The 15666-nt window shown below is 39.3% G+C and overlaps 2 protein-coding genes across 5 annotated transcripts in view; one reads left to right on the top strand and one right to left on the bottom strand.

Moving 5' to 3' along the window:
• Nucleotides 1–2389: 2389 nt before the first annotated feature.
• ARPC5 (actin related protein 2/3 complex subunit 5) lies at nt 2390–12098 on the bottom strand (the record flags this gene model as incomplete). The annotated part of the gene is given in 4 exon segments (NM_001134213.1): nt 2390–3790; nt 6787–6963; nt 9401–9473; nt 11842–12098. Coding segments are annotated over 4 exon segments (456 nt in total). The 3' UTR covers nt 2390–3727.
• A 276-nt stretch (nt 12099–12374) lies between these two features.
• RGL1 (ral guanine nucleotide dissociation stimulator like 1) overlaps nt 12375–15666 on the top strand; it is a 301446-nt gene continuing 298154 nt past the window's right edge. For 2 of the 4 annotated variants that reach the window (XM_024242270.3, XM_054544765.2), the window contains exon 1: nt 12379–12826. The gene's annotated coding sequence lies outside the window, so the exon portion shown is untranslated. 4 annotated transcript variants of the gene reach the window in all.

Here is a 15666-nt window from a genome sequence, read left to right as displayed (position 1 = left end):
TGAGGAGGGTGGATCACCTGAGGTCAAGAGTTCAAGACCAGCCTGGGCAACATGGTGAAACCCCGTCTCTACTAAAAATACAAAAATCAGCTGGGCACGGTGACGCGTGCCTGTAATCCGAGCTACTCAGGAGGCTGAGGCAGGAGAATCGCTTGAGACTGGGAGGTGGAGGTTGCAGTGAGCCGAGATTGTGCCATTGCACTCCAGCCTGAGCAACAGAGCAAGACTCCATCTCAAAAAAAACAAAAAAAATTAATTTTCCTTTTTTTTTTTTTTACCTTTATACGTGGGCTGAAACTAAGTGATCATCAATGTCTATTTCAGCTAACAAAACATTATGATTTCCTATAATTTGACTTTCTTGACTCTATCACGGAGATAGTTTCTGATCCTGTGAATAATTCGCACCATCTAGAATTCTATGTTAAAAACATTAAAACTGCGGCTGGGCGCGGTGGCTCACGCATGTAATCCCAGCACTTTGGGAGGCCGAGGCGGGCGGATCACGAGGTGAGGAGATCGAGACCACCCTGGCTAATACAGTGAAACCCTGTCTCTACTAAAAATACAAAAAATTAGCTGGGCGTGGTGGCGGGTGCCTGTAGTCCCAGCTACTTGGGGGGCTGAGGCAGGAGAATGGCATGAACCCAGGAGGCAGAGCTTGGAGTGAGCCGAGATCGCGCCACTGCACTCCAGCCTGGGCGACAGAGCGAGATTCCGTCTCAAAAAAACAAAACAAAACAAAAAAACCATTAAAACTGCAAGAACAGTGACTATTAAACCCACTTTTAACTTTCTCTTTCTACTCTGTTCATTTCACTTGGACCGTTTGTCCTTTCTACCCCTCCAAAGGATTAGTTCAAATTAATGTCTCACTTTAACTACTCTGATCCACCCTAATTTTGTTGTTCTCCCAACATTGACTAACTGCATTTACAGTCAAATGCTAAATTGTATGACGTTAATTTTCTTTTTTTTTTTTTGTATGACATAATTTTCAAGTGCTTAACCTTACTTCCCAATGAGGCTGACAGCAAACTGGTGAACAAGATTCAGACCTTATTCTTCTGTTATGTCCTCATGATCCTGAGATCCACAGGAAATGCTTTAAAAAGAATTTGTACCATCTACACATTGATTTCACCCATGTTCATGTCCTTAAAATATCATCATACTTGTCATCAAGTATGACTGTTACCTAAATGGTGCTGTTACCCAATGACCAAGAAGGGGTATGTTTTCCATTTCTTCCCTTTTGTAAAATGGCAAAAAAGAAACCAAATAATAAAACCACTGAGATTAGAGGAGAATGGGAGGTAAACAACTACTTTTGTGCTAAAAGTGTCCTATGGCATTTATATATATTTTTCCACAATTAATCCTATTCCCAACTCTTTTCACCAAGGATAGTATTGTGTCATGGTTACTATACCCTGGGCTGACATTTAGTCAGGAGGCAACAGTTGAACCAGTTGTTTCCAGCTGGTATCCATTTTGACTCGGTCTCTATATTATACTACTTGTTAAATATTTTTATTATCTCCCCTCAGTAAAGCTGATAGACTGGCAGATTCTAAATATACCCACCCATTCGTGTGCACAAATATGAACTCCAGAATTTTTCCAAACACTTCAGTTATGAAAGTGATGTTACGAAGGATTTTATGAAAAAGCATTCAGTATCATTTGATTTTAAAGTTTGTAATTGGTTATGCTATACCTACTTGACTGCCTCTAATACCTATTGGCTAAGGCACAGTGGCATGTGCCTGTAGTTCCAGCTATTCGGGAGGCTGAGGCAGGACTGCTTGAAGCTAGGAGTTTGAGGCCTCAGTGCACTATGATCACACCTGTGAACAGCCACTGCACTCCAGCCTGGGCAGCATAGCAAGTCCCCATCTCTAAGTAATATTTAAAAATAATACCTATTGCTTAGCTTATCTTCACCCATAGGACCCTGAATTGCCTGGAAGTGTTTGAAAGTGGGAATATAGTCAGGTGAAGATCGAAAGCAAACAGAAGTTGCTGTGAGTAGGTAAGTACAAGAAATAGATTTGAGGTGTAAGAAAGAGAATTTTGGAGGCTGGGAATGAATGACTGCAGCTGCTAGGCTACTCTGCACTTTCTAGTCTAGGTCTTTGGGCAGTGATACTACATACAGGTATTCAGCTGCCATCCAGAGGGCTATGGAATCACTCCAAAGGCTTCAGTAGTGCTCTGACATCATTCATGACTCTCTTCTCTATCATCTTATATCTATATAAAGTAGTCTTATAAAAACTCTACCAAACTGTTCTTGTTAAGAGTACGGTACTTGGTGGTAGAAGCAGAAAACCTTTCCTCTTAATTAACCATACATTCGTAATTGTTAAAGTCAGAGAAAAATAAATTATTCAACACTGACATTTTATTTTCTGAAGTTTTATCATTTTTACAAAACAAAACAAAATGAAACAAAAAGCAGGTATCAAAAACAGCAAAGAGTTTATAGAATTTCTGTACCAGTTTGCACATAAGTCAATGATTACAAAACTGGTGTCCAATGTAAATACTAAGCACAAGCTGACTTCCCTCTTGGTCAGGTGGTTTGTTTTAGAGCTACTCGATATTTATAACTTTTTATAAGCACCGGTCATTTTTTGAGAACTGATTTGGTTTGTCCAACAAAGTAAACAATTTTTTGCTGTGTGGCAGTTTCTTTTTTTAAAAAACACTGAGCTAAAACACAGAATGTGTATTTGTTTGGATCTGAACCAAACCTTTTGAGATCCCAATTACCCTGAAGAACACTGAAGACATTTATGGGGCATATTAAATGGTATCTTAAATACTAGTTGTATACCTCATAATGTCTAAGGCAGCTATTATATTTCTAAAGAAAGTAGCATTTCATTCAGAGGCTGCCCAGAGTTTAAATTACACCATAGTTTTTCTTTCTTTCTGCAAATCATTCTTTCTGATTTGCAGTTTTTTCTAAACAGAGCCATATTATTGGAACAAAAGTTTGATGTTCATGCCCAACAAGCTCTGATATTTTATGGATACATTTGTATAGAGCAAGACTTCTTGCTCTGAACCCTGGGTGACCACAAATAAATTGAGAGGCCATGATTATTGGATGCTGAGAGAAAGTAGCATACTTAAACCCACAGTACAGATAATCAGGAGGCAAGCAAAAACAAAGCTATAACTTGGTAGTGGTATTCACCCACCACTTATTCCAAAAACATATTTTGCTTAAATAAGGGAAACATGGTCCAGTTTTGCAATGTTAATAGCTGCCAGTCTCTCATATTTTTTATAAATATCATTTCCTGACTAGCAATGAGCTAGGAAACTGGCCTCAAATTCTGACCAAATCTCTCAGTATTAGTTAAAAATAATACAAAACAAAACAAAACAAAACAAAAAAACCAGCCAATAGGGGTTAAAAGTTGCACAATTAAACTTGAATGTAAATTATACTATATACAGATTGGTATAAACATCACTGAAATGGTTTTGAAAGGATGAAACACTTCTATTTTAACACAATTTCTTCTATATTATCCCAATTTTCATTAAAGGACAACTGATATGTAATTTTTTTCTTTACAGATATGAAAAAGCAAGAAGGCAAAGCTGAGAGAAACAGATGCTACCCACAGGGCAGCGGTGGCATTTGGTTGTTTTGGTCTTTGTACCAGCAATTCCCACTCCCGAGGCAGATAATCCACTTCCTGCCAGACTACACAGTTTTTCTTGCAGTCAAGACACGAACAATGGACCCTACTCCTCCAGCAGCAAGTGCCTAAAAACAAACCAAGATGTAAATGTTGACAGAATAATAAAAGGTCAATTCTCATATTTAGTAAAACATTTCTCTTAAAGAAGGAAAAGGCATGGCTATAGACCCTGAGTTTATTAGTTAACAAATAATAAATTCTTGAGCACCAATTACGCACCAGGTACTGTTCTTGGCACTGGGGTTACAGTAATAAACAAAACCTTGAAAGTCCCTGCCCTCATGAGCTTACATTCTAGTGAGATACTAGTTTACCTTCTAGTACATTAATTCTAAATAATGTTTTAAAAAATCTGCGGCATAGGCCGGGCGCAGTGGCTTACGCCTGTAATCCCAGCACTTTGGGAGGCTGAGGTGGGCGGATCACGAGGTCAGGAGATCGAGACCATCCTGGCTAACATGGTGAAACCTCGTCTCTACTACAAATACAAAAAATTAGCCGGGCGTGGTGGCGGGCGCCTGTAGTCCCAGCCACTCGGGAGGCTGAGGCAGGACAATGGTGTGAACCCGGGAGGCGGAGCTTGCAGTGAGCCGAGATTGCGACACTGCACTCCAGCCTGGGCGACAGAGCAAGACTCTGTCTCAAAAAAAAAAAAAAAAAAAAAAAAAGTATCTGCAGCATAGTGTTCCTGCTCAAAACAGGTGGACATTCTGCATTTCTCATTCTCACCACACAGTCAGGAGAAAATTCAAACTGGGATCAACCATCCCAACTTCCACTTCAATTAGTGAGCCTTTGTCAGATTTTTTTCTCCCAAAGAAAGAAGGTATTGTTTAATAGCTAAGAACTTAGAAACTTTAACTCTGACTCTAATTTGAAAAATAGAGAGTAATGATCAAGTATTAGGAATCTGAGCTCTGGTTTCTTTCTGTTCAAAAAATATTTATGGAATACCTTTGTATACTGAGTACTGTGCTAGATGCTGGGGATACAAAAGTGAACAAATACAGCATTTTCTGGTGTAGCATGAGGAGACAGACATATAAACAGGTAATTTTAATCTAATGTATGAAATGAGAGTTGTGCTTCAGGTGCTATTAAAGCACCAGGGAGAGGTTTATACCCAGATTAACAGTATAGAGGAATGTTTCAGCTAAGGCTTCATGGAGGAAATGACACATTAAAAGAATGAGTAGGTGACAGGCTAACACCAGAAAATCATGAGCAAATGTATGGAGGTGTGAAACGATATGGTGCACTCAGGAAAAAGGTGGCATTGCTATAGCCTGAGGGGAAGAATGACATGGAAGATGAAGCTAGACTTGGGAACTTTGACTTTATCCTGCAGGTGACTGACAAGGGCAATTCTGATTTTAAAGATATCATTCCGATGGCTGGGTGGAGAACAGATTTGAAGGAGGCAAAACTGTTAACTGGGAAACCAGTCAGGAAGCTATGGCAACAGACTGGGAGAGATGCTGTGAACAGCTGCATTAGATACACTTGAACAGATAGATTTCAGAAATACTTCGAAGATTGGTAAAAACTGGTGACTGACATTTGGAAGAAATGAAGACTTCACAGATGCTTCAGTCTCCTCAGCTACAAAAGAGGAATAATAGCAAGCATTTCCCTCCGTTTTTATGAGGATTAAATGAGTTAATATTTATAAAGTCCTTTGAAGAATACATGGAATATAATAAGTAATCAATGTTCACTGCAATCTTGAGGCTATACTAGAACTACGCTGCTTGGGTTTTAAAGCTGGCTCTTCATCTGTAAATTGAGGATGATAAAGATATTTATATACTTCACAGCGTTGTTGTAAAGGTTAAATAAAACATTAATAGTATGGTGCCTGGCAACAGAAAGTGTTCCATGAATAGGGTGCCATATAAATTACTATCCAAATTGGTACATTTTAAAGTAAAAGGGGGAACTATTTATAGTTATGATGGGACAACAGGCATAAACTGGGGCTATCCTGGGAAAATTGTGAGGAATGGTTACCCTATCCATAAATGTTAGTTCTTTTTGATAGTGTATGAGGGATAAAGTGACTTGACCAAGGCTAAACAACAAGTTTTACTATGTACTTTTTTCTTATGTTTGTGTTTTCACTCAGATACACTTCACTCAATATTTTTATGACTGGTTCTATTTACATGTTATCCAGTTTTTTACCCAAAGCTCAAAATCACTTATACTCTTTTGACAGATGATGTACCAGCATCTACTTACATTGCAAAATATATGTATGAAAATAGAAAAACATGATTTAAGAATTCTTGATTCTCCAAACCCCTAATTCTTTAAAAAAGCTGTAAAATATCTAACACAAGATTTGCCATTTTAACCATCTTTAAGTGTAAAATCCATTGGCATTAATTATATTCACAATGTACTGTAGCCATCACCACTATCTGTTTCCAAAACTTTTTTACCACTCCAAGCAGGAACTCTGTACCCATTAAGCACTAACTCCCTATTCCTTGCTTTCCCTACTTCCTGGTAACCTCTAAGGACTTTCTGTCCCTTTGTGTTTGCCTATCCTAGATTATTTCATATAAGTAAAATTATAAAATATTAGTTCTTTTGTGTTTGGCTCATTTCACTTGGTATGTTTTCAAGGTTTACACATGTTATAGCATGTGTCAGAATGTCATTCCTTTTAATGGCTGAATCATATTCCATTCTATGTATGTACCACAATTTAGCTGTTCATCTGTTATGATCCTTGTGTTGTTTTCACCTTTTGGTCACTGTGAAAGAATTCTTGATTTGTATTGTTTATTTTCTTTTACAAAGTTTTGATTTAATTCAGAGTTCAAGATTATGTTTAATTACTAATAATCATTGTTGAATAAACACAAGTGTTAGAATCAGAATCTCTTAAGACCAAGGCTAGTAAACATAAATATGAACTATCATTTTCATGCATTTTATTTGTAATAACAAAAATGTACAACCAATCAAAATGGTTACTTAGGTGAGGGAGGTTGTCACTGTCATTCCCTATTATAAAAGAACCAGTCATATAGATTTATAATTCATAACTTACCTTTTCATGCCATTGCAGTAACATAGCACTGCTATTGTCAGAGGGGCTCTCAAATCCTTTATAAATGTACTTCATTAGGAGATCCACACCATTCTTGTCCAGAGATTGAACTGCCTTTTCTATATCATTAGCTTTAAAAGAGATGAGCACCTTCAAGACAATGCTGCCTGCCCGGTCCTGGTGGGTAAATAAATAACAGAACATTTAGACATATCTGTATGAGGAGGGTTTAGAATTTCAGAAAGTCTACACTAAGAAGGTGACATTTGAGTAAGGACCTGAAGGACGTGAAAGAAGAAGGCTTGGGATAACTGAGGAAAGTGTTTCAGACAGAGGAAAGAACAGTGCTATTAGTGTATGTTCAGTGTGTTCCAGGAATAGAAAAAAACCCAATGTGGTTGGAGTGGATTGGTGGGAGAAAAGCACGTGAGTAAGTCAGAGGTTATGGGAGGACAGATCGTGTAAGGCCTACAGGCATTGTAAGGAGTTTGGCTTTTACTGAGAGAAATGAGAAGACACTGGAAGGTTTTAAGAGCAGTGCCATAATCTGACTCACATTTTAACAGGATCGCTTTGGCATCTATGTTACAGAGAATACGCTGTGGGAGTAGGGGATAAGGTAGAAGCAGGGAGAGCAATTAGGAGGCAATTGCAATAACACAGGCTGAATGGGTAAGCATAGTAGCAGTGGAGGTGGTAAGAAACTAGACAGACTACTGACATAATTGAAGGCAAAGCCGAGAGGATTTGCTAACAGATCAATGTGATAATTTAACGATTTACTAAAACAACATTTAAATTTATGTCTTGATCTTAAAAAAATATCCCAACAAAACGGCTGGGTGTGGTGGCTCACAGCTGTAATCCCAGCACTTTGGGAGGCCTAGATGGGCAGATCACCTGAGGTCAGGAGTTCGAGACCAGCCTGGCTAAAATGGTAAAACCCCGTCTCTACTAAAAATACAGAAATTATCTGGGCATGGTGGTGTGTGCCTGTGATCCCAGCTACTCGGGAGGGTGAGGCAGGAGGATGGCTTAAACCTGGGAGGCGGAGGGTGCAGTGAGTTGCGATTGCGCCATTGCACTCCAACCTGGGTGACACAGTGAGACTCTGTCTCAAAAAAAAAAAAAAATTCCCAACAAAACAAGGAAGCAGATTTGCAGTTCCACCTTGAATTATCCTTCAGAAGTAATTTTTTCTTAAAAACTTTCTTTTATTTAAAAATTTTAATAAACCAAGCTGTCTTATAAGAAAATTGACTGTAATTTATATGAATTGACTGTAGATATGAAATATAGTGATGTTCATTAATAATGATCTTTTTTCTTTGGCAAAAGCCTGCTTCAAAAGCAGTTATTTTCTTACCCATCCAGCCAAGCAAAGGAAACACTTAACTGACCTTTTCAACAATTCATTTCTCCTTCCATTCAACACAAAGTGATACCTCCAGCATTCCTACTGGTCAGGATTTCACATAATGTTTCTACCACCTATTGTTATCTTTGGTTTGAAGACTGCAATTACCAGATTTAGAAAATTATCTTTGCATCCAGGGTAAAAATGAAATTTCAACGACATTCTTTACAACTTGTAAAAACCAAAGAAATTTTTCCCCAATAAAAAATTATGTTACCTAGATAATTATTATGCATTTACCTAAGTTATTACTTACTACTATTCAATTGAGATTCTTGAAGCTCCTAGGATGTATGAATAGCTATGGACAACGGGGTTGATGCTATGGGCATCATTTTAAATAAGTATGTAAATAGGTTAAGAATTAGTAAAAGACTGCAGAGAATGTAAGTTGCACAACTGTTCCGAAGGGCAATTTGGCAATACTACATGTACCAAAAGCCTTAAAAAAAAGTGCGTTCTTTGATCCAGTAATTCACTGCTAGCAATTTACTCAAAGAGAACAATTAAAAATTTACCAAAAAATATTGATTTCAGTGGTTTACAATAGGAAAAAAAAATCAGTCTAAATATATAACAAAAGATTAGTTATGTATACACTGCAGCTTATCCATATGCAACTGTTAAAAATGCTATAAACTTATTGCGAAGGAAAGCTCATGTACATTGCATACAGCTGAAAAAGTATGTTATAAAATTTCATTCTTAAAAAACAAAAGGGAACTCTGTAACAATATACCAAGGCCCCAAAGTAGTAACTGTTATCTCTGGGTGCTGGGACCACAGACCACTATCTTTTTAACCTTCCCATATGTCTGAGCTTTCTATAATAAATATTTAGTATTTGTATGGTTTTAAAAAATCTTTAAAAAGCAATTACAATCTGTTTATTTTTGTAAAGGTTTAACTTATTTTTCAAACCTTTGCTCAAATTCAGCCTGAGTGGTCTCCTCTAAAAACACACACAAATGATTTCACTATCGTTTGAACTTACTGTGTCTTACCATGCAGCATTATCATAACTACATTACAGGGCTATTTTTTCACGTGAAATTTTTACCTATCAAACTACATTATAAACTCTTCTATGTCAAAGATAGCAAACAGTTAAAATATTGATTTTTTTTTTGCAACTGCAGAGGATTTTACTAAGAATAAGGTATCAGCAGAGATCACTGTGTTGTAGTTGCGACTCACCTTCACTGCCTGACTCTTGGTGTTGATAGGGGGGTTCTTTAGAGCTGCCTGTAGGGCAGCTGTCATGTTTCCTGTGATGGAAGTTAAGGGTGTAGCAGCAAAGGATGGCCCCCAGGAAAGCATTACAACCACTGGTTCTTATGACTTGATTTACATATAAAAAGAAAATTATTTTGGTCACCATGTTCAATACTGGAAATTCAATGTGTTGGTTTCCAGGATGTTAATCAAAGGCAAAATATCAAAAGCAAAATAGAACATTAGACTTTTTTTTAATAAAGCAAAGACTGTTTCACTCTTGGTTCTAACTATCAAATGAACACCTTGATAGTCTTTCATCTCCCAGTGAGACACATATGCAAACATTACCTAGAGTGGTGTTAAAGAAATCCTAAAATATATATCAGAATGATTAGTCCCCCAAATGAAATAACCTATTATCAAACAAAATATGTCTTTTCCTGTGATTCTAATTGAAAAAATAAACACCAAGCTTTTACTAGAACTATATTCTATATTATCTGAAATGCTGGTAGAACATGCTGGGAGATTAGCAATCTGAATGATACACATTAGCAGTCTCTCAATATTGATGAAAAGAGGCATCACAGAAGATGTAATATTTCATATGTCCCTTAGGTGGCAGCTTAATTTTTTGCTTTAGATATTTTCTCTCATATTTCACAAAGGTTATTCAAACTGTGTTAGACCATACCTATTAAATTCAGGCTCTCTTTGAAAGCACTAGTGAGTTAGCAAGCATGAGAAACAGAAGGCCAATCAGACTGTCAGAATGTACAGACATTCCCCTAAAAGGAAAACCACAGAGTTCACTTGTTCCTCCATCTCTAGTACCCCACCACTAGGGCTGTCTTTCCTGGCTGTATGTAAGGGTAAGAAGAGACAGTATCTTTATATTTTAAGATGAACTGATCAAAAAGCAGATCCACTGATATGGATACAGCAGTACCATTTAAGAGTCACCACAAATTACCTGAAATACACTGGGGTTTCATAAAACACCATCTATCCATCACAAATAATGTTTTTAGGAAGCATGTTCACCATTTATCTTCTGAAGAAAAAGTTCTTACACACACAAAATCTCTGGTTGACAAGCTGTTATTTTCAAGGCTGCAGGGATTTCTAGAGAAGCATGCCTTATGTAGATTAGCTCATTTTTTATGACTCCAAGCACTTAAGTATTTAAATAATGCAAAAGAGCAACAGCTAATTAATTGTGAAAGTTGTGGCAAAGGACTATGTATATATTGATAAATGTCTAATGCTCTATTTAGGTGCCTTTAAAAAAGGATATTGTTGCCATTAAATATTTTCACTCTCATATTTCCCCAATATAACAGGACATTGTTGAGAGTCTTCCTTATGAATACACCCAAGAATAATTAGAAATGCATACAAATCCAGTGTCTGAGATTTTCTAAAACTACAGCTTCGGTTTTTTGCAACATTTACATTTTTCTAAAAAAGATGTAATGCAAATGCGAAGTCAAAGTTATGAATATTCAAATATGCAAAAACAGAAACCGGGAACTGACAGCCATATTTTAACTAAAATGGAAACAATTTTAGGATTACAAAAATGATTCTGCTTTATACAAATGACTCATCTTCTATCTTATTCATTGGGGTTTATTTTAAATATTTCCAAGGATTCTCCACACGCATTCCCCGTCGTTTTTCCTATTGTCCTTTTCTTAGCAGGTAAAAGGCTCCAAGCTTCCTTCTAGGAGTTTTGTATTTTTTGTATTCATTCCCCTCCCCCGGTTAACAAATTCTGTACAATGTATACTTTGCCAAATCCCCTTCTTCTTCTTTTCTTTTTCTTTTTTTTAAAAAAAGGCCAATGGGCTGAAAGCACATGGGCCCTCAATTTTCGAACCGTCCCATCTCCCCCCGCCCCCCGGTAAGGAATAAACTACCCTAACGCTACCAATAACAAAAATACAACAAAAAACAAAACCACTAAGGAAAGATGCACGTTCCCCACAATCAGAAATTTCCGGAGCTAATGTGACACCAGGAAATAGAGTTCTAGGAAGAAAAACTAAGGCGCTCGGCACCAGCCTTCCCCATCAGCCCGGGCCGCCTTCCCCAGCGCCGCGAGGGCGCGGCCGGCGGGACCAGTTCCCGAGGCAGGCAGGCACTCGGGTGCAACCTGAAGAATCTGGGGGCGTGTACGGCGCGCGGGGGAGGGCAGGCTTCCAAGAGTGGGACCCTCGCGTCTCCTGCCGACTGGGTAGGAAACGGGGGCTTCCCCCTGCCCTCTCAGAGCGGGCGACCCCAAAGAGACACGTTAAGCCGCAGGTTGAGAGGGCAGCTCCGCGCCGGTGCCCCGCGGATCCTGCAGGCTCCCGGGTCCCAGGAGAAGGGCGGGCTGGGCTGGGCTGGGGTGGGGAGGGCGGTGAATGCAAGGATATTGCCGCAGGCAGGAGTCCACCTCGCCCTCATCGGGCCCGGCCTGGCCGTCGCCCCCATCTTCTTCGTCCACGAACTTGTTCTCGTCATATTCATCCACGTCCACCTTCCGGAACCGGGCCGACGACACTGTGTTCTTCGACATCCCAATCCCGACCAGCGGCAAAGGCCTCTTCTCGGCGCTGCCTCTACCTCAGCAAGCCCAGCCCAGCAGCCCACTACCCGGCGCCTGATTCACTTCCCTCTTCCGCTCTGGGGCGTCGCCGGCTGCCGCGGCTCGGACGGTTCTGGGCCTGCGCGCCAGCTCCGTTTCTTCCTCCTCAGGTTCGCGCTCCCCTGGCGCCTCCCACGCTGCCCCCGCTCTTCCACGGAGAGCGCGCGCGAGGGAGGGAGCGCGCAGGACACAGCGCGCAGGCGCGGGCTCTCCGCAGGCAAGGGGCGGGGCTGGGCGAAAGAGGCGGGGGCGAGAGGGAGGGTCGAAAGGTGGACCGCGGGCAGAGGTAAGAAACGATTGGTCGTCCGATTGCGTCACGTGATTCTCGGTGGGGGGGTTCCCATAGAAACGCTTTTCTGCGGTCCAGTCTAGGGGGTCTGAGGTTGGCGGGGATGGGCAGCAGCGGCAGGTGGCCTTGGCTTTTGCTGCAGCCGTCAACGACCTGTCATCGGGGTCCTGCGTAAGGTCCAGCTGGCTGGGACTTGGCTGTGGGTGGGATGGACTGGCTGCTGGACCGAGTGCCCTGCGGTTGGTAGGAGTATGAGACGGAGTGATGCACACCCGGGCGCCCAGCATCGTTCTAATTGCCGGAGACATTGCCTCAGACTGTGCGCTGCTAGAGGCTGCGTTCCTGAGCAGGAAGCCCGTTTCCTGGGGTTGGAACTACCCTTCTTGGCCAGCGGGAAGTCCCCAAGGACGGAGTCGAAAGGTCAAATCTTATCTGTCAGTGCTGTGTGACAGCATCGCGACGGGACCTGCAGAACCTGAACTCGGTATCAAATCTATTGGGAGGGAGGGGAACGTGTCCGGGCAGGCGCTGGGGTCGGGTGGCAAAACTGGGGTGAATTTGTAGAATTTGGGAAAGGGTCGTTGACATCTTAAAATAGGTGGTCGTTTGGAGCAAGAATGCTCGAAAGGGGTGAGGGTAGGTTAGGCTCTCTAGTGCTGGGGGAAAACAAAATGTGTAAGGATTGGTGGAAACCAGACCTTTAAGATTTATATTATGACTTGAGATTTATATGATTCCATCTAGGCCAGATTTAAAAAAAAAAAATTGACATCCCCATTTCTGGAATGTAGGAGATAAAGGCACTAAGACGAAGGAAATGGTAGTTGTGCTGTGTGTATTACACTGAAGAACAAATATTTGCAGGATAAAATTAATTTGGACATTTGGCTGGACACTGCTCAGTATGGGTCCAGTTTAGTTGGACCTCGAGCAGAAGACTGGCTGTTGCCCTGTTGTGTACCACAATCTTTGGTTTCCAGTGCTGTGTTGAAAAGAGCACTGGGCTTAGAATCAGAAAACTCAGGCTTAAGTCTTGACTCTTCCACTCATAATGTTTGAATGAGACATGTCACTTAAAATTCTGTCTCAGATTCCTCATCACTGAAATGGAGCTAATAATGTGCACTTTACAAGATTGTTCTTAGGATTAAATATCACGAAAGTGTTTCCAAGCTCTAAAATTCCACATAAATGTAAAATGCATGTTACTTGTACCATTGGTTTTGGGACTAGTCTTATAAATTTCTTAATGATATATGGTGTTTTATCTCGTTCCTAGAAGAGATGGAAAGATTCTGAAGGGCAGAAACAGTTTTTCTTTTGTATCTTCCTTCCATCTGACAAAAAGCTAAGCATGCAGAAGGGACTCGATACATGCTTGATGAATGAATGAAATGTGAAAGATCGTACAGTTTGAGAATTATACTGAGAATAATAAATCAGAAGAGGGAGAGAGATCTCAAAATTAAATATTTGTTGGATATATACATGTAAATACATATGTCCAGTCTTCTTTAAGTTCAAAAAAATACATATATACATGTGTGTATATTTATCTATGCAGTATATTATATATAAATAGAGAGTGGGAGAGAGACCTTGAGAATGGAATACATCCCTTTTTCTTGGGAAGAAGCAATGTGGTGTTTTTCTGTTCCCAATTAAACCACTCTTCTATAAGTATATCATTTAGGTGATAGAAGTAACATTGCTTTAAATTAACATTCAAGTTATGAACACATACACTGGTAAAAATTCTCTTAGGACTGCCTTAAGACAGCAAAGGAAAAATTTTTATCTGTTGGCAATATTTATTTTAAAAAGCCATATACCAAAGTATAAAATCATTACTATGGTGAATGGCATTATATAACTTAGAATAAAGATTCTACAATTTTTTTCTCAGTTTCAGTCTTTGCTAACTTTAGTAGATGCTAATCAGTATACTTTAGCTGTTAAAGGTGATTGTACTTTTTCTTCTTTTAAATCAAGATTTTGCTTTGAAGAGAAAATCGAACATTAGAGGCACTATTGACAGCAAATGGAAACAGGGATTCAAGAGCTAATACATCTCTTCTCTTACATTTCTATTCTTTTGTATTGCCTTATTTAGGAAATTTTTTATTTTCTTATTTGAGAACTATGAAAGAATCCCAGAGTAGAAATCAGCTTAAGGGAATAGTGAAAGAAATTTAAATAATCGATTGCTCAAGGGTATAATTATTTTGATTGCTCAGAATTTTGCTCTATATGTTTAATGTGTTAAATGTAATTAATTGCCAGCCAAATAATGCTCATTGCATTTAAGATGTGAAAAATGTCCTTTTCTAATGCAGTATTTTTTATTGTCTCACAATGATCTAAGTGCCTAGTACATAATAGGTACTTAACGTGTTCCTAGCCAATGATTTAATGATCTGACAAGTTAATTTTGGACTAACATTCAGAGATTGAGTATTTTTTAGTGGGCACATAAATTACTTCTCTACCTTATTAGCTAGTTAAATCTTTATAAAGCTTTAGGGAAATTTTTGTGTGTATGTGGAGAAATCTGTCTTTAATTATCTTTTAATTAGAAAACTCATTATTTCACTTCCTTGCAAATTCTAAATTTTTAATGTTAATCATGATACTTAATTCATCTTAGATAATATTATTTTCCTTATTTTAATTTTTCAAATGAGTGCTTACCCTGATATAAAAGATTTATAAGGTTTTAAGACATTTTACTTGTTGTGCAAATAACCTGGTTTGGTTCAATACTGAAGCAGGACCGAATCTGAATTTTCTCAAGGTTAATGCTGTATATGTAGTTCCTTATTTTCTGTGATGATGCAAACAGCCAAGGATCTTTTCAGTTAGAAGGGACTTAGTAAGGCTATAATAGGTCTTTCTTTTCAGACATTTTAAACCAAGGATTCTAACATGTGCTTCTCTTCTCCAAACTTGCCACTAAATACTTAAACAACAAATAAAGACATTGAATCCTGGCTGGGTGTGGTGGCTCATGCCTGTAATCCCAGCACTTTGGGAAGCCAAGACGGGCAGATCACTTGAGGTGAGGAGTTCAAGACCAGCCTGGCCAACATGGTAAAACCCCATCGCTACCAAAAATACAAAAAATTAGCTGGGGGTGGTGGTGCACACCTGTAGTCCCAGTTACTTGGGAGGGTGAGGTGGGAGAATTGCTTGAACCAAGGAGGCGGAGATGGCAGTGAGCTGAGATCGTGCCATTGCGCTCCAGCCTGGGCGACAGAGCAAGACACTTCATCTCAAAAAAAAAAAAAAAAAAAAAAGACATTGAATCCTGCAACGTCACATTAT

Source organism: Pongo abelii, chromosome 1 (assembly GCF_028885655.2).
Source record: "Pongo abelii isolate AG06213 chromosome 1, NHGRI_mPonAbe1-v2.0_pri, whole genome shotgun sequence".
Lineage (NCBI taxonomy): Eukaryota > Metazoa > Chordata > Mammalia > Primates > Hominidae > Pongo > Pongo abelii.
This window is presented reverse-complemented; position numbering and strand designations above follow the sequence as displayed.